This window comes from Diadema setosum, chromosome 13 (assembly GCF_964275005.1).
Source record: "Diadema setosum chromosome 13, eeDiaSeto1, whole genome shotgun sequence".
Taxonomy (NCBI): domain Eukaryota; kingdom Metazoa; phylum Echinodermata; class Echinoidea; order Diadematoida; family Diadematidae; genus Diadema; species Diadema setosum.
Genome location: NC_092697.1, coordinates 31,657,711 through 31,683,830, shown reverse-complemented (window position 1 = coordinate 31,683,830; position 26,120 = coordinate 31,657,711). Strand labels below are relative to the sequence as shown.

General features: G+C 38.2%; 1 protein-coding gene across 2 annotated transcripts in view; it reads right to left on the bottom strand.

Moving 5' to 3' along the window:
• The window catches only part of LOC140237242 (cAMP-dependent protein kinase catalytic subunit beta-like), a 151,905-nt gene that overhangs the window by 30,323 nt on the left and 95,462 nt on the right, over positions 1 to 26,120 (bottom strand). For both annotated transcript variants that reach the window (XM_072317186.1, XM_072317187.1), the window contains 2 exons: positions 12,031 to 12,129; positions 5,096 to 5,178 (listed from right to left, as the gene is read on the bottom strand). In XM_072317186.1, coding sequence (XP_072173287.1) covers positions 5,096 to 5,178; positions 12,031 to 12,129 — 182 coding nt within the window. The remainder of the gene's footprint in view (positions 1 to 5,095; positions 5,179 to 12,030; positions 12,130 to 26,120) is intronic.

The window sequence follows — 26,120 nt, the reverse complement described above, 5'->3', positions numbered from 1 at the left end:
TATATGTTAATATCCACTATTATTAGATCTGCAGCTCTGAAAACCCTGACATGATGGCACATCAGAGATAGAATACATTGGCATGAATTCACGATGTGCTGCTTTTCGCAGCCTGCATTATAGTCTTATGAAACAGGCAGACGTACTGGTAAATCGATCTTGTGCATTAGTGGTGAAAGGAAAGAGACAATTTCAGTCACACCACGATTCAAAAGATGTGACAAACCTGTATTATTCTATACACTTTGTGGACAAGAAAATATGTCACTTTTATGCAACATAACCACTTTGCCTCATTTGCCCAATCCAATGAATCGGTGAATGATATAATTATGCACTGTATTACGGATGCACTTCCATAGACAATAGACTCACATTTCGGTTCTTATGAGTAACCGGGAAGTCTTAAACGAGCAGTGAGATGGGGAAGTTGTACAAATCCGCTCTCACCAGGCGGGCAGTGCATGTCTGCTGCCCTCGTGGTGGCGGGCAAGCGTGGAATGTTGGCTGGAGAACACGCGATGACAGTTGGCAAGTTCCTGAAGGTCATCGCAGATCGCCATCTATCACTGGCGCTCCTTTGTGCCGTTGTGAGCATACAGTCTTCAGACACACCAGATACACACCTAACAGACTTTATTTATGGCTGCAATCCTACATTGGGACTAAAGGTTAAGTGTAGTATCAGCAAATAGTAACTCCTATGAGCTGCCACCACACCACTCCATCCCCCCCCCCTCAAAAAAAAAAAAAAAAAAGGAAAGCAACACCATCACTCTGAAGGCAATGACTGTGGCACAGACGACACTACGCTCTGCAACTGTTTTGCTGCCAGCTAACACCTTCATATCTCAGTATCTTGGCATTACTGCGGTGAATTTTTTGTTTGTATTTGTTGTGTCAGAAATACTCAAATACAAACAAAATGAGAATTACTTCATATTTCACAAATTATTTAATTTGGGTAGGATGACAAACAGGAAGAGTTCTACTTTGCCAGCAAAAGAGTGCAATTGGCAAGTTTCAATGACAATCACTTTAATATCAAGCAAGGCGACTGTTGTCTTGAGAGACATCAAAATTTAAGCAACTATAGCATATCTAATGCTGATTCACAACAAGTGTGTACCATATAGCACAGATGGCTTTCTTTCAATTTAAAAACAAAGAGAGATAAAGATTACAGAAATCCTAACACGATTTGTTCACTACTGGAGACTGAAGAAAATACAGAATGCGTTCCTGAAGGACTGTAATTCGTGCTTTTATCAAGGGCTAACACATTTCGTTCTTATTTTCTTCCCCTCTGTGTTTTACACCATTTTCTATTTTTAACAAGATCTCGTATGTACAATTGTAGGTATGTAAATTGGCTGCAGAGCAGAATCTTTGAAGTGCAGCGTATTGCTATGACTTTAGGTCTCTCTCCCTGTTCAGTGTGCACAGACAAATGGGTACTCCTTGAAATCCCCATCTACATATTTGGGTCCCTATGGTAAAATCACAGTGAACATCACATATAAATTTGTAAACCACATTGTGGGTGTAAAATTCATAATCACTGAAGCTTCAGACACTGCTATTGTGAAGGCACACATCCACATTGTGACTATAGGAGTTCTGGCATCAGTGAACAGTGTACCTTTGAACGCTTCTTCATAGATGCTTAAATACAAAGCATTCCTGAAATGTCAATACAACCAACAACATTATGATAGTATTCAGGTCTCATAAATGCTCTTAAAAAGATTACACATGAATGATACGAGAAGATATAATGCCAAAGTAGTTTCCTCCAGAGAAGGCAGAAACCCATAAGGACAGATGTACCCCTTCCAAAGCTTTTAAACAGTCTGTACAAAACACTGTGTGCCGAACTCTTTTTGATGCAGTATATTGTCCCTGTATATCGGCAATTCATCTATCCTTCTAGCATACCCGTTAGAAAAATTATTCACACAATATGCAAAGTTAACACAACCATATATCATATGCAACTGATGATTCAGACATATGTCACACATTCTCGCATATGTCACACACACACACACACACACAAACATACTAATAAAAAACAAAACAAAACAAAAGGTGGGTTGACTTGAAATAAAACCCATCACCATGGACAATAGACAAAACCAATAATTGCATTGGCTCCTTTTCCCTTACAGTGGCATATATTTTTGGAGTACAAAATTTCATGAACCATAGGGTCAGAATGACAAATAAGTATCATCCTTCTTTTTTTTTAGGAGAACATTTTGTGATGTCAAACCTCTGACAATGATATCTAGCACATCTGTGTTAACCGGAAGGAATATTTTTGCAAATTATTAATTTTGTGAATATAAGTCTGCTTGTGAAAGTGACGAAAAATAATACACTGTAGAACAAACTGAGTATACAGTATATATTCCACCCAATGCATTACTTTACAGTCCTGTAGAATTTCAGAGAGTAATTTTAAAGTTGGCAATCACACATCAATACACTAAAACATGTAAACCAACTACTCAACACCATAATTTGTGCTCTGGCTAATCAATCTACAAGTGTATACGTTGTAAAGTCTGGGAATATGTGTGCTTGGCATCATTCACAAGCCAGGGGATGATTGGAGAGCAGCAATGGAAGTGCATGTATGAAGTGGGATCATACAAATTGTAGGTTGAGGGAAAGGAAGAGGAAGACAAAAGGAATACCCCCCAAAACAAACAAAAACAAAATACAACAAAACAAAACAAAACACCAAAACAAAAGAAAACAAAATAAAACATGGATAAGAGTACAGAAGAAACTTGGTGTCTTCCTAAGATGTGGACAAACTGTGTGATGACAGCATGTGGGAATATTTAAAGCTGATCTATATTATGCTTCTTTATTTTAGGGGAGGGGGGATTTCCAATCTGCATTGCCTTCATCAATGAGTCAAATAGGATCTTATCTGTAGAGTCTGACATGTGAAGCAGCAGTCATCTGCATGAAGTCTGTGATAATGTTATCCACCATTCACAAATTCATGAAAAAAAAATGTTTACATGCAAAAATGTCAAGTAGGAGTTTAGTTTCTATTACAATTGGTAAGCATTATGATGGCCTACAAGGCCTATATAAGTGACATCAGTTCATTGCACGCGTCATTTTGATCCTTTTTTTTTTTTGCATTTTAAATAGCAGTCTGTCCGTCTTTCAATCAAACTGCAGATAGGTACATGTACTGTACCTAGATTTTGAATAAAAGGGCAATATTTGTCATTGTCTCCTACATCTCTACAGACATATGAAAAAACAAAACATAAAAAAAAAACTAAACACTGAAGCAGCAAATTTTGGTGCAACCTGTAGTCTCAATAATTCTTGTCACAGGTGACTGAACGAAGCGAGTATGTTTAGAGACCGACTTTGAAATCTTTCTGCCCAATTATGGCATAACACTAATTGTGTTATCAGTTGGTGGTGGGCGTCCCGTTCAATACTGATGCAAGTCAGTGAACACCAACAATCGAAGTAAAGGTAACAACAGGCTACTACGTTTCTTTGGGAATGCATTTATAAGAAAAAAAACAACCCACAAATATAATATCAGTCTACTATTCTAACACAGGTACAGTGTGTGCACAAGTGTGCTTGTTTGCCATATTTTAAAAACGGTAGTTTTTCTCCTAATTTCCAAACATACAACAAATACCCAGTTTCACATGCATTTCCAAATCCATGGCTATTGCCCAGTATGATATTTCTTAAGAATCCATGAAAATGAATAACAAACCTTATGAGATATCAATGACTACAAATGAGAAACAAACAGAGAGCGATTGTATAGTATGTGACAATTCTGAGGTTGGATGGCATTGGCCACATCTATGTAATATCTATGGCAGCCTCAGTCTGATCCAATCTAAAGACCTTTAATAAAGACAAGCATATTCTTACAATTTTTTTTTAAGGCATTATGGTGACCACTGCAATGGACAGTGAAGTTCATTTTTTATTTGATTTTTTTTCCCCTTTTTTTTTGGAACCATGATGACCCGAATCAACCCCTACTACCTACACTGGTGACATCAAATCCCCAGAGACAAAAACACATCCATCACACGATCACACGCTAAATGATGTTTACAAGCTCACGCCCGCGATGCAGTGCCCTGCCTCATTGGGTCTGGTTAGGCTGATGTCTATATGGCACATGACATAATTCATGCTGACGACTGAGGCAGACTTTGCAGGTGAATGTGACATGAACACTCTCATCAGTTTGGCGGCACACCATGCAGTCTCGCAGCCACATTTTTATACAAGGAAATCGGGAAATGGAGGCAATGGTATGGTACTGGATTTCTCTGTAGGCATGCATGTATAGGCACCCCCCCCCCTATTCCTGCTGAATATTCTATCCCCCCCCCCAAAAAAAAAAAAAGAAAAAAAGAACAAAAACAAGAACAAGACACAAAAACACTCTCAAATTGTGCAATATCACAACAAACTATAGCTCTCATACAATGTCAACACAACAATTTTACTAATACTTCTAGTTTTGGTTCCCTTATGTATGAACTCACATACACACACTCATGCATTGTAGACACTTCATCTTTATTCTAAAATACACAATAGGCATACAAAATGACCAGTCACATATGAATCTGAAAATCCTAATTCATCGTTTTCTACAGAACTTGTTCTTGACTCATCTTCCTTCACAATGCTACATCACACAAGGATATGCTTATAATCCATCTGGATAAACTTTTGTATTCTTTGTTCATGACTTGAATGAGAACTCGGTACAAAAAGGAGTGCCCCATGCAGTTTTCACGCTAGTCATGTTAAACCAATGCCAATCCAAATGATGATTCCGCACACACTAGACAATTACCAAGGCAGGAGGCGAAACGCTGTATGCTCCAAAACGCGTATGGTTGATTTGTGCCCGTTTCTTGGTGGGTCATGCATAATGCAGGGGGCTGTCTTTTAGCATGCCTCCCTCGCCATAACATCTACGCAGCCTGCTAGTCAGGCTACACAGCCAAACCAGATGCCTGTCAAATATCATGACGCACTGGCCGGGGCGAGCGCCCACAGAATGTCTTACCTGAATCTACCGATTCTCCGTAAGTGAGAGAACATTTCGCCACCGGGAATATAATCCAGTACCATGTACAGGTTGGAGTTATCCTGTATGGGAGACAAAAAAGTGGCAGAGAAATGGGGAGTAAAAGGCAGAAGATGAAAACAAAGGAAGGGGTACTGCCTCAAAATATGTATAATACCACTTCATATGATTTTAAAACTGACAAGGCCTTTAAATCACTGTGCATACAGACCGATGATGAAAGGATTATAATTAAAGCCAAATCTGAACAGGTGATTGAGATTCTGTTTATACTACTGGACCCCCCCCCCCCCCCATTTTTCCCCCAGCCTGGAAAGGGGGTGGCGATACAAGATGTATAGTTCTTCACCCAAGAGTACACTACGCAATATGTTAACATAATCTCAAAGTTTACAGATATATGGCAGAACAAAATATATTAAAATGTGAATTCTGAACTGATGAAAAACCAGTGTTATGAAAGCAAGTATTCCATCATGAAATTATGTAGAATTAATGCACATTTCTGGGACATTTGAGAAAAAGTAAATGGTGACCTTTCACAAAATGAAGATCTGGTTACCTCGGCAACACTCTGGGGATTGCAACATGCATTTCAGAGGAAAGAAGTGTACTCTTATAGACTTGACGACACAACACATGAAAGGAACAGAGAAATTATTTGACACAGGATTCAGCCTGGGACATCCTGCTTGACGCCGAAGACATGATCACTTCTGGATGTCTACTGAATGCAGGTTCATCTCATTGGTGAGTGAATACATAATGCCTGGTATCGTTTTACGTTGCACAGTGCATTCCCTTCTTGATAACGGTATCAACAATATTGCAATGCTTTGGCTTCGGGGTAGGTCTTTGCCAGTATGGCAATATCAAATGTTCCTTAACACGACAAGTGGAGGAGGGAAGACCGACAAGTGTACTGGGAAATGGAGGGTCTCTTGAAGTCACAAGCGTTGGTCACAGAACACAAACACGACAAATAGGCACATATTCATCAGGAGCTATTAAATATATGCTTTGGGTATTGGATATGCTCTGATCATCTTCTGCTGGTTCTTTTCTCTTTCTCTCACCAGGGAACAATGTAAATTTATATATATTCTGTGCATTGTAATGATACCAGAGGCATGGCACATGCAGGCTTTGTGTTATGCAATGGCAGCGGAAATGCTTTTTTTGCTCGTAAGTCCTAGCAAAAAAGTACAGCATGGATTGACTTTAATCTTAAATGACAAAATACTTCACAAGCAAATCTACCAATGGCAATGAACACATGAATACAAAATACTAGTACATGCGCCATATGCAAAGAGTCCTCTGTAATTAGTGATAAATGCAGGATGCTTGCACATTGGCTGCATTGGCAATGCTGCCAGCATTCCCACACCAAAACTGGGTAGTTTCTAAAAGAAAGATCAGATAGAGAAGTTACAATGAATGCATCTCTACAGGCAAAAATAATTTTCAATTCAAGGAAATTCTTATATTCTCTTGTCAAGACATGAAGAAATATTTAAGTACTCTGGGAGGCTCCTGCAGAATTGGGGTGACTTTTGTATGAGGGTACGTATATTAGTATTCAGAAACTGTCAAGCTCATCGGTTACATTGCCTTTTACTGTTTCTGTAAATACCAAGGGGCAGAGCCATTTGTTGACGTTCGTACATACACAAATATGGAATGCACACATTCTTCAGCTTTTCAGTTCTCGTCAGTGCGTTTGAATTGCGACAAGGACAGATGCCAAGGGATTGGGTTGCCGGAGAGTTTCTGTACAAATTCATTCGCTCCCATGTTGCAGGGGTACTATGAGAGGGGAAACGTGATTTCATACGCTCCGCTTGACTTGTAAGGGGGCAGGTGGACTGCAACTTCATGGCAAAGTCGTACACAGTGTAGGAGTATGCATAATCCCTGAAATATCTCTCCTGTGCATTTATTGTTATGCATTGCTTTATAGTCATTGATATGGATGCACACATGCACAGCTTTTAATCAATCAGATATGTCTGCTTCTCTACCAAAACAAAGATGCAAATTCAACAACAATGAAGCAGATTATCTATACATTGGATTTATATAAATATTTGATTAAATATTGGCAGATTGATTGATCTTGCAAAGCAAGAATCTTATCTATTAATGCCCATTCTCTATATCTGTGTACAAGTATTACATTATATGAAGGATCCAACAAAGTGTTTTATCTTAATATTTTGATTTATGATATGTAGGAATTCAACAGAGAGAGAGAAAAAAATGGATTCTTGATATTGCATCAACAGTGACAAATGTTAGGTTCACAAGGCCTTCCTAATCTCTAAGATTAACTCAAACTTATAAACTCTGATGATGAGCTTGTAGTTTGAAACTACAATGCACATCCACACGATACCTAATCTTTCAGATTAAACTTTCAAGCGAGAGTCCCACTCGATGATGAAACAGCACAACTGGAAGAAATACATTTAAAATATAGCAGCAGTTATGGATATATATTAACTGTAAGAGTTTGTTTTATTACGTCTACAAAATGCTGAACTAGGAGTGGCAACCCCCCACAGCTCGTAGATGGAACATAAACCCTCTGTTTGTGGAAGTTTCTAATCATCTACTCATTTTTAAAGATAACTAACTTTCAAGTGCGTCTACAGGGTGCTAAACTATGAGAGTTTCTAATCATAAACTCATTTTTTAAGATAACTGACTTTCAAGTGTGTCTACAGGGTGCTAAACTGCGGGCAAATCATTGAAGTTTAAAACTTCTTGTTAATCTGTACGACTAGAAATGTTACGTGAACCTACCTAAACATGGTACTCCCAAGAAAACAATACAGTCCCTGTTCATAAGAAGAGACACTGTACATACAAACTGGGCATATTCCTCAGTGTATTTGACAAGCAGGCAATTATTTACACATTGTGCATGCAGGGGCTGACTGCATGGAAAAGACATTCATTAGCTCTCTGGCACGCCATGCTGATCTGTCACATGTGAGAGAAAAACACAGCCGTATGACTGGCATTGCTGGGATTGGGGTTGCAGCGCGAATGCGGCACTTGCCATTCCACATTCATTTCATTTTCGTGTGCACGTTTCATTAGCGGGCCACATTTGGCAGCCATAATGAAATAACTGTCTAGATTCATGTCTTTTAATCCCCCACCCATCTCCCTCTGTCACAATGCTATTGCCCCAGTGACCCGGAAATCACACAAAGTTGTCACATATTGAAGCACAATAGTTTTCTAGTACAGTGTATCAAATAAATTGATAATTACCGTGTTTAGATAGCCAGCACTGCAGTGTCAAAATTTAGGATCTCACAAGAAAAGGAATTAAACCATATATGTATGTATGCATGCCCTATGTATTTAGGCCCTAATGGTAAACAAGTATTCTTCTCCCACCCCCACCCCTTTGCTGGGAATTACTCATTATAGATTCTGTAATCCCATAGGCATTATGTTATTTTGAGTGTTTTGCTTTTGTTTTGTCAGGTGACTAACTCAATTCTTTGTTGCTTTTTTGTTTCATTCAGACAATACCACTTATTTTGGAAAATTTATTTTTTATAACATCTTGCTGGAAAGAAACCAAAATCTACTCTTGACCCACCCACCTACCTACTCCCTCCCCCCTCAAAAAAAAAAAAAACAAGGAAAAGTAGAAATTACGCGGTGCGTAATATATGTCCCCGCCGGAAGTAGCATTTAGTAGCAAAATGTACAATATAGGTAAAAAGATGAAGGTCAAAGGTCAAAGAAGTCAAAGGTCAAAATTCTATGTAGAAGTTTTGAAGCCCTCACCTAGTGCCATCACATAAAGCAAACGGAATCGAAATTGGGTTAGAAATGGCGAAGGAGTAGCATTTTGTAGCCAATGTACAATATAGGTAAAAAAAATCAAGGTCAAAGGTCAAAGAAGTCAAAGGTCAAAATTCTGTGTAGAAGTTTTGAAGCCCTCACCTAGTGCCATCACTTAAAGCAAACGGAATTGAAATCGGGTTACAAATGGCAAAGGAGTAGCATTTTGTAGCAAAATGTACAATATAGGTCAAAAATCAAGGTCAAAGGTCAAAGAAGTCAAAGGTCAAAATTCTGTGTAGAAGTTTTGAAGCCCTCACCTAGTGCCATCATATAAAGCAAACGGAATCAAAATCGGGTTAGAAATGGCGAAGGAGTAGCATTTTGTAGGCAATGTACAATATAGGTCAAAAATCAAGGTCAAAGGTCAAAGAAGTCAAAGGTCAAAGTTCTGTGTAGAAGTTTTGAAGCCCTCACCTAGTGCCATCACTTAAAGCAAACGGAATTGAAATCGGGTTACAAATGGCGAAGGAGTAGCATTTTGAAGCAAAATGTACAATATAGGTCAAAAATCAAGGTCAAAGGTCAAAGAAGTCACAGGTCGAAATTCTGTGTAGAAATTTTGAAGCCCTCACCTAGTGCCATCATATAAAGCAAACGGAATCAAAATCGGGTAAGAAATGGCGAAGGAGTAGCATTTTGAAGCAAAATGTACAATATAGGTCAAAGGTCAAGGTCAAAGGTCACAATTGAAATTCTGTGTAGAAGTTTCAAAGCTCCCATGTAGTGCTATCATATAAAGCAAACAGAATCAAAATCGGGTTAGAAATGGCGAAGGAGTAGCATTTTGAACATTTTGATCACACACGGACGCACACACGGACGGACGCACGGACGGACGCACGGACGGACGCACGGACGGACGCACGGACGGACACACACACGTACGGAGCCCGTTTCATAGTCCCCTGCTCGAACTCGTTCGGCGGGGACAAAAAAGTACTAAAAACAACAGCTTGTAAGACTGCTCTCAACTTCCAGATTCCGTGCATTCTTTTTACCACATTCAGGATTAAAAAAGTGATGACGTACAAATCTTTCAGGGTAACAAATCCTCCTAATTACTTTGTGGTACTATAGGCTGTATTTGAGGAAAGAGATCAAATCCAAGGCTTATCACTGCACTTCATTTTAGCACTAATAGCAGTCTCTCAAAATTAATAGAACTTTTTTTTTTTTTTAAATAAATGAGCAACAAAGGACAAAAGATAGCAAAGGTAGCCCCCTACCTCAACCCCAGAAAAATAGAAAATTGCCTTCATCTCAGCAAACTCAGAAAAGGGGGGAATGGAAAAACAATACCTATATAGTACTATTAAAGAAGTGTTTATTTTCTACTGCCTTATACATCAATTTCATTAAATTATACACATGCAAGCACAAGTTTGTGCCACGATCATGCATGGTCTAAACTGCTTTTCATGCCAGTGAAATAACGTAAGTCCAGTGCAAAAAGGACAGTTAAAATTGCATTTCTACACTTAGCAGCGCATCAGACTGCACAGTGGCAACTAAACACAAGGTCAGGGGCATGAGGGCATAGGGGGCAACCCCGCTGTTTGTCAGCATGCTGCTGAAAGCATCCCATGCCTTCTCCCCATGCTAAAAATAGATGCACGTTCGATCCCCTGAATAAGTGGGTTAACTTTGCACACTGACAAAATATGACTCTATAATCATCTATTTGTGTGCACTCCCTCTCACAGAAGTGCAGTATTATTACTGAAGAGAAATGTCTTCATTTTGGAACAACTGTGCATTTGCATTGGTGGGTGTGTGTGGGTGCACATGTGCATGTGCGTGTGCACACGATTACTCCTTTTCTATACCTGCCTTGAGGCTGTTTGTTCAGAGAAACATCCCTGTGGGTTTGGACAAAAGGGATCCTTGATTGGACTTTGATGGTATGTGATTGACCTTATATACCTTTCACGTTTGCTCTAGAGCACCAATGGGATGACAACCACACACGCTGTTATCTATTTTTTTTCTCCTTCCTTCTGATCTTCCTAAAATTTCACTACCTAAAAAACAGAGTAGGTCCTACTTGCATGGGATATCTACTGCTCATAAAAAAAAAAAACTGTTTTCTGTTTCTGATGAATTTTATTTGGCAATATTGACATGACAAATGCACATTGCAAATTATGCAAGATTATAAATTTAGTGTCTATCTGAAGTAGCGGTCAAACATTAATGGGCTGGTCTACAAACTGGGTTTTTTTTGGCGTTTGGGTGAAGTATATGGATCCACATGGGCCACAGTTACAGCGAAAGCGTTGTTTATACAGGAGAAAAGTGAGTTCACTGACCCCACCCAATTATGAAGGGGCCATTACAATGATTGACAAAAAAAAAAAAAAAAAATTGCACTGTAACAATGTCAAATGATGACTGTTCAATAATAAATGCACTGTGGAATTCTTTTCCACAGACACTCAAAACTACCGGTAGTAAGTTCTAGCTGTGTAGCAACACATTGTTATTTCCATATTTTGTCGGCATATCTTGAGCATTTCCAGGAAATGAATCCTAGCGACAGGCCGAGGTAAAAGAATATTGACCCATCAACCTTAAATGATGCCATCTAATTGCCATTAGGCATCCACTTGCCTTTTAACAGCCTTTGTATACAACTCCTGATTGAAACTGCTTCTACCCATTATGAAGGTGCTAATTTAAAATCAATCACGATTCAGCCCTCTGGATTCTTGCCTGCTTCAAGACGTACCATCACAACCACAATTTTCTGCCACAGTGTCAAATGCTATGCCTTATCTTTCCTGCTGAATATGTATGGGAGACGTCCATGCAATTGAGTAAGACAGTCACACACTGCAAGCAAACCACTTACTACACACGGTACTACGCTTCAGCTGCAAGATCCACAGACAATGTGTGTACGGCGCTCGCGGACAAAAAGCAGACATGGCTAGTGAAGCTTGGGATGTTGTGGGGAGTTTGTGTGGCGATGATCCAACACAGACAGTTACTGTGGAGATGAGATATGTGCAAATCTATGCAAGACAGGAAGAGAAACTTACCTTGAAATGGTATGCTAAGCTGACAATGAATGGGAAGGAGATGGCCTGAAGAATCTTCTTCTCATTTAGCGTGTGTTCAACTTGCTTCAATTTTACAACCTGTAAAAGATGAATGGGAAAGAGAAAGTACATTGTTAATTCATTGCATCAAAATCAGCATTAGCTAATTCTGCCTCTGAATCATGAAACATGCATTCTCCAGAAATGTAATATTGATAAGACATACCATAAATAACTAGATGCATCACAGATAATAGTATAATGGATTATTGTTATAATTACTTCTGCTCTCCTAGATGGTAAAAATCACCAAAGGATAGGTAATCAAAATGGAGAGGGAGTCTCACATAGATAAACATCAGTATTATCTCTATCCAAGACTTATTCATAAGAAATACCAAATATCACTGATAAAAGATAAGTGAAACAACATTTACAGAAGCATTAAAAAAAAAAAGCTGCAGGGCTATTGACAAGATTGCCTCAAGAAATTAAAGAGAAACTAAAAGTTTGCCCCCCCCCCCCCAAAAAAAAAAAAAAAAAGAAAGACCAAAAGGTAAGTGATCTTGGTGTCCACATAGTCAATGCTTGTATAATATCAGGTAGTAGCTGTTGGTAAAATTTTAAGTGCTTCTATATGACATGCTTTATACCCGCCATATTATGTGGCCACCTGCATTGACATGCTCAGTGACCAATGACTGCGATCTAGTGGTCAATGTCCGACACAGCTCAGCAGCTGCTGGATGTGAAAAGTCACATGCAGAGGCAAAAAAAAAAAGAGTTGTATACAAATGTAACAGGGCTGCTGACATTCACCAATCAAAATCAGGAAGACTCCACAGAGCAATTATGGAGGTACTTGTATATCAAATACTATGAGTGGAAATTTTTGCTTAGTTTGCATGACATGAAGCTTGAACACAAAGACAAAAGAGTGCATTTTTTTTTTACTTATTAATTTGGTGGGGTTTTTTGTTGTAAATTAAAGTTTTCTTCGCTTTCGCTAATACTGTAGTGTGAGTGAATTCGCTGGCATAATGTGGACCAGTTACCTTTCACCATAATACGGTATGTGCTGCTGCCATGGCAGAGCAGTGTGCTGTTTAGAGTGCTTGCTCGATTGTCTTGACTGTCCACAAAACTGAAAATTTATCATGCAAAATTCATTAAACCCTGCTGACCACAAAAAATTAATCACATAAATGCTGTACCTCCACTTTTACAGAATCTGCACCTTCACTGGCATAACAAATTCCCAAGTCAGGTAGATTTGTAAATTCGCTTTATTAGATACAACTTCTAGACATGAAAAGTTAAATAAAAGTTCTAAAGAAACCTCTCACAGAATCAAGGAGACTTGGTACATGCAGCTCTGATGTAACCCAAGAGGGTACAGGATTTGTTTATAAATATATTCTCTGGAATATGGACAAATAGTGTACATCACAAACTACAAGCATGGTATCAATCAAAACGGCTTGAAGAAAAACAGACAACATGGTCCACTGTGTATGTGTGTAAATATCTGTTGCTTGTCACAAGAATGTTTGTCCATTTTCTGAATAGCATCACATCCTGCTTTTACCATATTCCTTGGCTCCTGCAAACACTAACCTCAATGCATTAAAAGATACACAAAGGCAGTTTATCTAATTTTCATCTAATTTAAAAATAAAAAAAGATACATTTGCAATATTCAACTGTAGGCCATCTTTAGATCTGTCTTGTTTTATTTTAAACTGATGTTAAAGTACAACTAAACACACAGTTTTAATTTCAGCAGTACATCAAATACAGAATGTCAATAAATTCTAAATAGTGATTTCGACAGCTGCTACATATAGGTTTGGCTGCACACTCAGATTTTAATATCATTTCGATACTGGTTTTTAAAACAGTCTGAACTGAAATTTGATCCGTGGCTAAATCTCTGATGACAAGCTGCCATCTGCCTACCAAATTTTATTGTGATACATACATTGTACAATCTGCACAGGTTGCATAAAAGCTACAAATGATATAATACCTTTTTTTTTTTTTTTTTTTTTTTTTTTTTACAGATATAATATTCCATTGTAAAATGTTGAAACATGAGAAGTGCCAAATCTAACCTTTCACTTGATTTAAAATAATCCACACACATTTCACACTTAACACTAGTTCATACTTGCACAGATTCAAGCTTTGAGATCTTAAATTTCTTTGTGCCCATGTTGTGTTCTTCAGGAACTACCTAGTATTTAGGTATCTGTACTCTTAAAAAAGTATTTCACAAATATGAATTACTATCAAATATCCTAAAAGCATGATCAATATGCTTTTCAAGAGGTCTTGATACAGACTGTACAGCCACAGGATTCCAAGAATTCTGCTTCTTGACTTGAATCTGTCCTACCCCAGCTCTCTCTCTCTCTCAAGATGATATATACCCCAAAGGGTCTATTTTTACAAATTTATCAAAATTTGTTTGGTTGTTTGTGTTTTTTCTTAAATTGCTCTATGCAGACACCATTGACAGCATAGACACTAGAGCATGAAATAGGCCTATAGGTAGTTCCATTGTGTGATTAGAGTCATCCGGATAACATTATCAGGGAGAAAGAACTAGGCATAAGCCTTGTATACACTGCAGAACTACTTCTGCTTGTGCTGCTTTTAAAAAACAAGATCATAGGTCAGACTGCAACAACTCTTGTGCTCTTGTTGTAATTTTCATCTACATGTACCAATGTAAATCAAGAATTTTTTCTCATAGCATTTCGAAGAATTTGTTACTTCTTTACAATCTAGGCCAACAGAACCAAGCTTTAATAGTTGCCACCCAACATAAAGATAAAAAGAAACAACAACAACGAAAAGATTGTATTAAAAAACAATGTGCTATTGAGAAGCTATGTGAACTTCACATACAAAAGTGTACATGTGACTTATGCTCACTAACATGTCCTCATTGTACAGCATGGGGCTGGCCTGCTGTTTGTCCTTATCAGACAATTGCCATGACAGTAAATGGAATGTATCGTCACAAAAAACAGAGAAAACTGAGAGCATCTAGTGGTCCTTTCGTTCTTTTTATCAGACTAAAAACGGCTCCACATTCTTTTGTTCAACTTGAAAATGATGACCTTGCACAATTCTTTCAACATTTCCTATCACAGCATGAGCACTACTGGCAGTCTCAACTGGTGATTCTCAGATTATTCACGTATAGGGACCTACAAGTTTATCATTTTTATGATGTTCCCTGTTAACAATGCTATTGAGAGAGGGAAATTATGAATGGCAGGGCAAGTATAACAATCCAGCTCTGGGTCCTGCTCTGGGTCAGGATTTTGTTTCCACATGACGTAGCTGTACATGTACACAGCACAACACTCCCCGGCATTATCATTATCAATGAAAAAAAAAAAAAATCAATTCAACTGTACATCTGACTCATCTTTATCACCAAGGACGATGAGATGAGGTTATTTAACTATCAAACTACACATCATATTGCAGGTCCTGAAACTAATATGTTACAGCTTGGAATACCATGAATATTTACAAGTATATTATATCATAATATTTTGCTTCAAGATGATCACAGAGTTTCTGTAAATCAGATCAAGTGCATGCTTCATACCCTAACAAAAGCAGAAAAATACTGTACGAGCTGAAATTTTCGCGGTGGTTTTATTTAGTTACAAACTCAAAAAGTTGCATCACTTCGGTGATCCCTCGCATTTATCCCCAAGTTGAATTATCCTTCGGGTTTATGCCAGGTTCAAGTGTGTGCGTGTGTGTCACACACAAACACACTGCTATAGCTTCTGACCACCCGAGCATTGAGAATTAAGGGTTTCTGGGACGAACACTGTACTAGGGCTTTCTATAGCTCAGTCGGTAGAGCACCGGTCTAGCAATCCGGAGGTCTCGGGTTCGACTCCCGATGGAATCTCATTTTCTTTGCTCACTTTTCCACTAGTGGTTTTATTTTCGCGAATTTCGCGAATCGTCTTTGAACCGCGAAAATAACAACACACGAAAATAACAACGTGCGAATAGATAAGTACAGTTAGACCTCGCAACCGCGAAATTAACAACACGTGAAAATGTCCTCCTAGTAGCAATTCGCGAAAATATCTGTACACGAAAATTTCAGCTCGTACAGTAATCCCAAGATTTAAACTTCTACAAAACTCCACAGTTCCTGAAAAGATTCTAAAGGGTTCAGGCGTGGACCATATGTATTAAATAATTTGTCTCTCAACTTAGCCATCCTATTCAAAATGAAATGTAAGCTCCTCAACTTGAGTTTTCAGCTACATCATTTCGTCAATAAAATAATCTACAAGGATTCTGTCATAAAGTCTACAAGAGCTGTAAGATAAAAAAAAAAAAAAAAATTATGTGGATAGAGGACTCTTTTTTCTGTTCTTTTCTCAAATTCACCGCAAGTCCATCTTACCCGTAATGTTCACACAATATATCACATAAGTTTACAGGCATTTATCACATACGTTGCACAGGCATTCCTCACAAATCTATTCAGTGCCATGGCTATCGCCAGCCAATGTCTTCCTTATCCCATTCAATATGTGCTTATATGGGCATTTCCACAGTAAATGGGTAGTTTTAGGTTGGAAAAACATGAAAAATTAAAATTGTCTTCAGAGTATCCATATTTCAGAGTTTGGTTGCCTAATACCTATATTAAATATTTTTAAGTAGGAAAAGATAACTTTGTATTCAAATAGAGCTTGAGTGGGTATGTAAGTAAGACATGTGTAATAGGTATGGGGCGAACGCGTGTAACACATAGAGTAGGACAGAAATATTGGAATGATGGATTCCTCATACAAAGAATACAAATATTGATTTGAAATCATCTGACACTATTTATTGTACTGATACATTATGATAAGAACAATTTAGGTTGTCCATATTTGTGAAAACATTCATTATTTGTGTCATTTTGAAGTGTGCATTCATGATTAATGCCAGAAAATTTGTGCATCATATCCGAAAGGCCAGATCGTGTTTGTACTAAGTTCCTCCATAATCGGGCGAACTGTTGTCATATTCATATCTGTGTGGGTGCATGTGTGTGTGAGGAAAAGCCAAAGCTTCATTGCAATAGAGTTTCTTGAAATTCCAAAGTACATGATATGACATGTATCACTGCATTAGTGGTGAACGCATGTAACACAAGAGTAGGACAGAAACTTGAACTTTACAGAGTTTTTTAATTTCCAAGGTTAACAATACACTCCCGTTCTCCAGCATATTGTGTAGTTCATTTTAAACCACAATGTGCAGTATATACAAAGGCTGAAATATCAAAATACTGTATGCAAAGGAGCATTTTGCTGTTGTCATTGGGTCAGCAGTTATCATTTCGTGTCCATTACACCTTGATATTCCTACATACACGTATGTAAATCAAGTGGATTGTATTTGCCTGTCCAAATTTAAAACTTTTTTTTTTTTACTGATACAAAAATACATGTGTATTGATACAGTTTATAGGGACTAAACTAGAATTTCAGTCATCACATCCCAAACTCAATCAACACACAGGCTCTGGAAACAAGAATTAAAACTTGCATTGTTCATTTTTCTATTGCATTTAATGTCCATCAGCCATAGTTAGAAACATCAGTTAATGTACCAGTAACTGATTTCAATGTGAAAAGAAACTGTTATTTGATAGTGCAACAGTTAAATCTGTTCATTTCAATTTACATTCATTCGAAAATGAATAGTTGTAACATTCATTAGGGAAATAATCCTTATAGGGAATCAATACACAAAGACTGACACTTTCAGAATTGTTCAGGTACTGTACAACAACTCTTAACTTTACAACCTATGAGTTGATTTGTAAATTAGAGAACAAAGCATCCTTTGCAACTGATTGACAATTTGCCCTACATCAACGTAAATAAGCACTGAATTGATCAGTGTTTCTATAGTAGCCATGATATAAAAAATCATGGGCGTACATACTCGAGCAGGATTTGAACCTACGACCCCCTGATCTCCGGACAGGCGTCATCTCCACTAGACCATCGAGCTTCTGCCTGACAGCAGAAAAAAAGAATGTTAATAAATCATGGACGTACATACTCGAGCAGGATTTGAACCTACGACTCCCTGATCTCCGGACAGGCGTCATCTCCACTAGACCACCGAGCTTCTGCCTGACAGCAGTGAAAACATCTGGACGGAAAAATGCCATGAATTTGAAAGCACCCTTTTCTTTGCCTGCCAATTCAATACAGTGTACATTTTTATATGGTGTATAGGGCCTAAACTTGAATTTCAGTTATCACATCAGAAACTACATCAACATACAGGCTCCATAAACAAGAATTAAAACTTGCATTGTTCACTCTTCTATCATCTTAATGTCCATCAGCCATAGTTAGAAACATATGGTTTATCAAGAATAATACTGATATCTCCTTATACTTTCAGCTTTATTGCGAACATTTTAAATGGTAGGATATTGTGATACAACAGACTGACACATATGCATCGAATGTGATATCTTGAACATATTTTAAATCACTGCTCCCAAAGGTAAACTGGACCTTTAATGTAAATCAGCCACAGTAAGAAACATAAAGAATTTAATGTGCCATCAACTGTTTTCAAAGAATAACACTTTCCAAAATGTTCAGGTACTGTCAGAGAACTCTTAACTTTACAACCTATGAGTTGATTTGTAAATTAGACACACACACAAAAAAAAAACCCACACACACACACACAAAAAACACCCTTTTATGTGCCTGCCCATTCGATACATACGTACAATGTATTCAAATGGTGTATAGGGCCCATTCTGGAATTTCAGTCATCATATTCCAAAACTCGATCAACATACAGGCTCTGAACACAATAAAAACTGACATTGTTCGTTCTTTTATCGCCTTAATGTTCATCAGCCACAGTAAGAAACAAAGCAGCTAATGTAACAACTTTTTTTATTCAGTTGTATCCCTGTTTATATCTTGCTTTAAAACAAAAGGGATGGTAAGTATTGGTTTAGGTGATGACTCAGCTTTTAACTTTTTGAAATAGCATACAGGTTCTCTTAACCCGTTGAGGACGAGTCCCGAGTATACTCGGGCAGGGGTCTATGGGAAATGCGTGCTGTAGCAAAATCAGTCCGTCCTCAACGGGTTAAAGGCATTGAAAGTTTACTTAAGTGAAAATCGGTTTTGAAAAGGCTGAGATATCCAAAAAGAAAGTTAAACAAAGTGATCCTCATAAAAGTTGAAACCCAGATCTTCTATTTCAATAACATTGGTTTACTTTGTGGCTTCATACCTCAGCCATTTGAAGACCATGTTTCATAAGCTAAACTTTGAATTCCTTGTAGAATTGTATGCTCATAAAAATTTCATAAGTGGTTTCTTAGTACATTGTATCTTGCAAAAAGTTAAAAGTTAAAGTCATACCATCTGATATTCTTTACAACTTGAAGGAAAAAAAAAAAAACAACTGCTGTCTTGTGGTGCTTTGCTCCTCCAAGAGAACGGGATCAGGCATTCTGCACAGGATGTTGTTTGTAGATTCTCCGGAGATGTCGTCTTTGATCGACCACATGAAAACTCCATGCCTCTTTTTTCCCCATTAAGTCATCATCCAGGATGTCTTTTACCTGTCGAAAAAAAAAAAAATTATATACATAATCAACAAATACATATATTGAGTTCATTTTATCAAAATTTTTGAAAGTTTGGAATATTCCTATATACTGAGTGCAGATAAAAGATTGTTCAAAAGGCATGTACATGTCACCTGCAATTGAAATATAGTTGAACATTTTGCTGCATAGATATTCCGTAAACCAAGCAATAAAATACACGAACTACAAATACAGTAGACTCTTTTTAAAAAAATGGAATTTTAGGAAAAAAAAAAACTGTTACTGTAGACAACAAAAGTATGTGTAGCCATCCCATTTTTAAGAGCTGTGTTTTATCTTACAATCTTCATTCAAAGACATCTAATAATAAAATATTTCCAGTAAGTTTTGAATATAGGATTATAGAAATTTGGAGGAGGCTGCGGGTTAGCGCTATCTTCGAAAGGTAATGTGTAATATTTATTTTTTGCTGCAGACAGCAATTGAGCATCAACACCTCTGCACAATGTTTGCCCTCTTGAATTTCTTTTCTGTTTGATTATTTAGTCATGTATGCAATATTCATAGACTTTGGAAAATAAATACAGAATACTTCTGTACATATTAGCAATGTATGTTTGTCATAGAAAAATAAAAATTGACCTCCAATCTATCAACCAACCTAGCAACCTTTCCTGGCCAAAGTTTCAAAAAAAGGATAGGTGTAATTCTTGGTATCGCCAATACCTAGGTGCCGTGCGGAGAGCAGTGTTTTAGATGCATTATGAGATACAAGTGTAGCTCACGGGACAAACTTGACCTGGTTTTGGCTGCACATGCACTCAGATCATGCTTTATCTTTATCCAGAGATATTTTTTGTTGAAGATTTCTTCGCTTTCCATCACGTGACCAGCACATTGAAGCCTTGCAGTAGTGAACCATGACTCTAGTGACCGCAAATCAGTAAAACTTAGAAACTTTCAACTCTTTTCAGCTGAATTTTAACCAAGAAAAAAAGGGATGGCAATGGAAAAGCAGACGATTAACTCCCTTGAATCATACGGGAACTGCGACCTCTACTTAGCGTGAGACAACCAGAAGTGAACAAGGGCACAAAAGAATCCCACAGTGTATCTGTGACAGAGCTCTTCAGCATGCACAGAAGGTTTTTTTTTTTTGCACACTGGCGATACAGAAAATTGATTGCAACATCATGAAAATATCAAAAAAATTCAAAAAGATATCTATGATAAAATCTTCATAATAAAAAAGAATATGCCATAGTGTAAAAAAAAAAAAAAAAAAATGGAGGCCATGGCTTCTATCCTTGAAGGGTAACAATTAATGTTTGTTTTACACTGTAGAAAGCAATTCAATATCTCCAACAAACATCCTACACAAATTGCTCTGCAATCATTTATTCATGTATGCACTATAAATTTATGTGCTTTAAAAATGAATAAGAAATAGTCCTGTAAATAAAAGGAACCTTTTTTTTTGTCATGGTCTGAAAAAAAAAATGCAACCTTAACATATTTAAGAGTGCCAATGTAGCAGCCTTTTTGGCCAAAAGAAAAAAAAAGATTACATAATAAAACGAAAATATGCATTGCACAGACAACTGTCCAGGCCACACAAGACAGGGTGTTATGAACAGATTGTACATTGAGTCAGGGTCGCTTAGCTCCAATGAGCCCTCCCGCAAAATCATAAAAATATGTATACACACCTCACCGTAACACTGGAAAGCAGACAGGCTGGGCACCGGCATGATGATCGAAGGGATGCTCTGGTCACTCACTATTGCACTAAAAGGTGCAGAACAGGCCAGCACAGCTTCTCACATAAGTTGCTAGTTGTCTAGTCTACATCAAAACATAGAAATAGAATCTAAATAAATAAATCACATCATGGAAATCATGAGAGAACTGCAATGAGTAGACTGAGCTCATGTGGCTGAAGTGAAGGACAAAATCAACAACGTTGGAAGTCGAGTTTGCACTTTGGTTGCTTAGGCAGAAATAAATCAAGTCAAATCCCGATGTAAACCTAGTAAATTTTCTTTTGTAACTTCTTTGATCATGGGTGTCTACATACACTAACGTTATCGTGTGGTTACACTTGGGACTCGTGTCACTAGCGTAGCGCTGGCCTGGCTTTCTAAATTCTATATTAAAAGTAAAACGTTACACTAACAGTACACTCGTACAGTGCGTCAGCTCACGATGGACAGTGGAGTTAAACTTGTATTCAGCCATCTAAAGTACCACTCTTGGCTTAGCTTTCGTTCATTGCTATTCTGTCACTGTCAGTTTGGTTTTATTTTGAGGAAAAAATATTACGAAAAGATGAAAAGAAAGATTATTTGAAGCTGGAAGCAACGAAGAATTTACTGACAAAAAATAACACATGTGGGACTAGGCTCAGTTATCGTCCGTGTAAACTCGAAAACGAGTAGTGAAAGCTAGCATACAGAAAATCTCAAAAGAATTTCTAATAATGCCAGCAGGGCCATTAATCCTAAAACTACGGAAGATTCTACTCTAGAATGCAAAATTTACCTTTTGTCAGCGAGAGTCGTAATCACCTCCGTCATATTCAGATCTGAGCAGTCGATGGGTTGCACATACGCAATGCAGACATAACACGGGAAATTTCATACGAACGATACGCAACCTCGGACAGAACGGCGCGAAACAACGAGGTAAACAAGACATGGGAACAATCTGTCTGAGTTACGCGCGTTCAGAACACACGTAACGAAGACCGATTGGCGATTCTGTCCACCGTTCGTGCGTCCCACCTAGCGGAGCGTACCCACTGAACGCACGTAACATACTGGACAGAATTAGAAAAGGAAGCTGAAGCAAGATAACTAAATGTTCTGAAAAGACAGCTATGCTTGTGGCGCGAAACCGAATCCAGATGTCTAACTTCAGGGTAGTGTCAGCGTTTCTGTGTTAAATCGAACGACACTGGAGTGTCTCAACCAGCAGTTACGTACGTTCGCGGCGTGGACAGAAAATTGAATTTGGTAACTTTGAAGACGGATATTAAATATTTGATTTAATTTTCTGTTGAATTAGTGAAACCTAACTTTAAACTGTCGTCAGCAAAGTGTATTTGACACAAAATAACTGCACTCTGACGCCTGGAAACCAAACGAAATTGAGGCCGAACGTACGTAACTGAAGTAGGACAGAACGCCGACCTTTTCGGTCCAGCTTGCTTTCCACTCTCTCAAAACTCTTGTAATCGTTCAGGGCGAACAAGAAAATGATTTCTCGGTGCGTTGGTGATAAATTTTGAATTATAATCCACCCAGGATGCGTGTCTTCTAAGAAAATTTATTTTATACAAGTTGCAATTTATGTCAATTTTTATTTCAAATTTGCACATTATCAATAATATTAAATAAAAACAAACAAACCAGCACATCACAAAAAAATAACAACAGGACTCAACGAGGTTGAATATTTTATTTCACCTTACCACATTTATTCAAGAAATAAAGAAAAAAAGATGATTCAAACAAATATTTTCAAATGAAATTGCTCCATGTCTAGAGTGCATAAAACTACCCATTTACCGTGGAATTGCCCATATACAAATTGATCTGTGCAGGGAAGAGGGTAAGATCTCCTTCCAATAGCGACCTGGGAACACATATTACCCCTCAAATTGAACAATGAGACAGGTGCGCCCACTCTGGGCTCGTCCACTTGACACAAGTCAATATGGCTCAACCTACTCAAAGCGATTCAAAAGAAAACTGCAAAACAGCCAGTACAAAGCTACTAACCAGTTTATATCAAGGGCATGGCATGAGCGCCATCATCCAAGAAGGCGTCTTTGGGTGCTCTGGGAAGATGGGGCAGAAGACAAGCTGCTCTCGTCACATATTTTGCTTGTGAATTCTATGCTTTGGATTTGCCTTTCCTTTTTGTCTTCTAGTTACAGACATTGATACATCGACGGAGTTTGCAGATGATTTTAAACCCTCTGCTCTGGACTCAGATGACAGCTTGCTCATGGCAACCCAAATATTTTGTAATGATGAGAAGATAAAAGCATTGAACACTGATGCAAGCACCAGTTTGGGCAAGGGGGAAACTGTCATCCCCACCCCCACCCCCCTTCCCCTTGGACCCTGTACATACATTATACCTCTGCTGTTCAATGTCATGCTTTATCATGAGACTGAGAGAGGGAAGACAGAGACTCTGCCATGGTCGGCATACAAAAATGTAGGAAGGCTTCTGCTCTACACTCAAGACAATGGGATGGCTTTATACATCTTTTGCTTCTTTCCCTATAGGTGACTTTCCTGCCAAAGTGAGATTTATCTCACCTTCTCCTACTCTTGGGAAAATGCTGCAACAGGAGATCTGAGGGGGATAATTAACTCTTCAATATCCACTCACATCCACTTAACAAAACTGGATCAGCACAGCTACAATACAAAAGCACTGCTGAATCCACTCAGTCAATGAAAGAAGGTTATTTGTGGAGTTTAGAGTTTACTCTGTACTGTCACAGCACTATGGGGGAAGCTTTTTCCAGGAACAATGCCATCGAGTATAGATGGTACTAAAGATGACATCAACTCCTTCCTCAGAAGCACTTGAAAGATAAACCCTGCAACAACTGCCCTATTATTTTGACAGACATTGCATACCACACCATGGTCCCATTGCTTTATATACCATTAAATGTGCCCAGAAAATCCCCCAGAAAGAAACAATTTTGCCTTATCCAAACATTAAGAAAAACTGCATCGATGAAGTTAGAATCTGCAAAGGATAATTTTCTTCCTTGTGCTACTATGCAAGAAAGTTGATTTCTTTTCTATATCTACCAATAGGCAAAACAAATAAAGAAACAAAATGAAACGGTATATTCAGGAGGCACATTTTTGGTTGTGCTCGAGTATCAAGTAAGCGAGAAAAACAATTTTGCCTTATCCAAAAGAAAAACTGCATCAATGAAGTTAGAATCTGCAAAGGAGAACATTCACTATATATAGCAGTCTCCCAGAGTCTTAGCTTCTTCCTGAAATGATGTGCATTATACAGCATGTACTGTACATTCCAATGTTTGTTTCATCACATGCACTGGTGCTAAAAAATTTGTATACATGGAAACATGAACTTGGTCCTGGACACAGTCAATTGATGTGCCACTATTAGAATTTAACTAGAAATGTCGCTACAGCGACTGGTTATACCCCCGCCAAACAACATTTCATAAGCTTTGGTCAAAACAACATTTCATAAGCTTTGGTCAAAAAACTGAGGAAGTAGTTAAATCTGCAAGATCTTTCCTTGATCTTCTGCCATTAATATGCCGTTACCATGGCAACGTACTTTCGGGTACTGTCGAAAAATGCGTCTTGCACATCTACAACCAAAGGCACACGTCTGTACCAAGTTTCATGGAAATTGGGCAAAAACTGAGGAAGTAGTTTGCACCACAAAATTTTCCATCATTTTGGCTCATAATATGTGAGCTGTTACCATGGCAACATACTTTTTGTCACTGTCAAGAAATGTGTCATGCTGACCTATATCCTAAGACAAACATTCAATATGAATTCCATGAGAATTGGAAGAACACTGATGAAGCAGTTTTGCCATGAAGCATTTTGCCCTATATTTTACCAATAACATGCCGTTACCATGGCAACGCACTTTTTGCCACTGCGGAAATATGTTTCTTGCACATTAACATATTCAGATGAACATCTGTACCTAATTTCATAAAAATTGATCAAAAACTGTGGGAGGAGTTCGCGACGCAAGATTTGTACCCATTTTTGCCCATAATATGCCGTTACCATGGCAACGTACTTTTGGGTACTGTCAAAAAATACGTCTTGCACATCTACAACCCAAGGCACACATCTGTGCCAAGTTTTATGGGAATCGGTTGAAAACTGAGGAAGTAGTTCGCGACGCAAGATTTGCAACGGACCGACCGCCCGACCGACCGACCGCCCGCCCGACCGACCGCCCGACAGACCGCACGCCCGACCGACCGCCCGACCGTCCGCTGATTCCTATATACCCCCTTCAAACTTCGTTTGGCGGGGGTGTAATAAGAAAGCATTTCCACAATATTCACTCTTATGTGCCATGGTGGAAACCCCTCTGTGTGCCACGTCTTTCTGAGACAGCAACATAATATGCTTTGAGAAATCATTCTGTTTTTCAAATCTATGTAACATTTATAGATTTTTGTTACCCAGGACACATGAGCAAAGTTGTAGAGAAAATGCCACGCTTTGCTTTGATGTGAACTGTATGACAAATCTATTTTGTTTTTCTTTCAAATGACCAGTAACTTTAATAGCTACATAATTGTACAGGCATGACTTTTGCACACAAAACAGTGACAGAAACTTTAATAGAATTTACTCGCAAATTCAGTACCTAGGGAGCATCACTTGATAGTCAATCACCACAT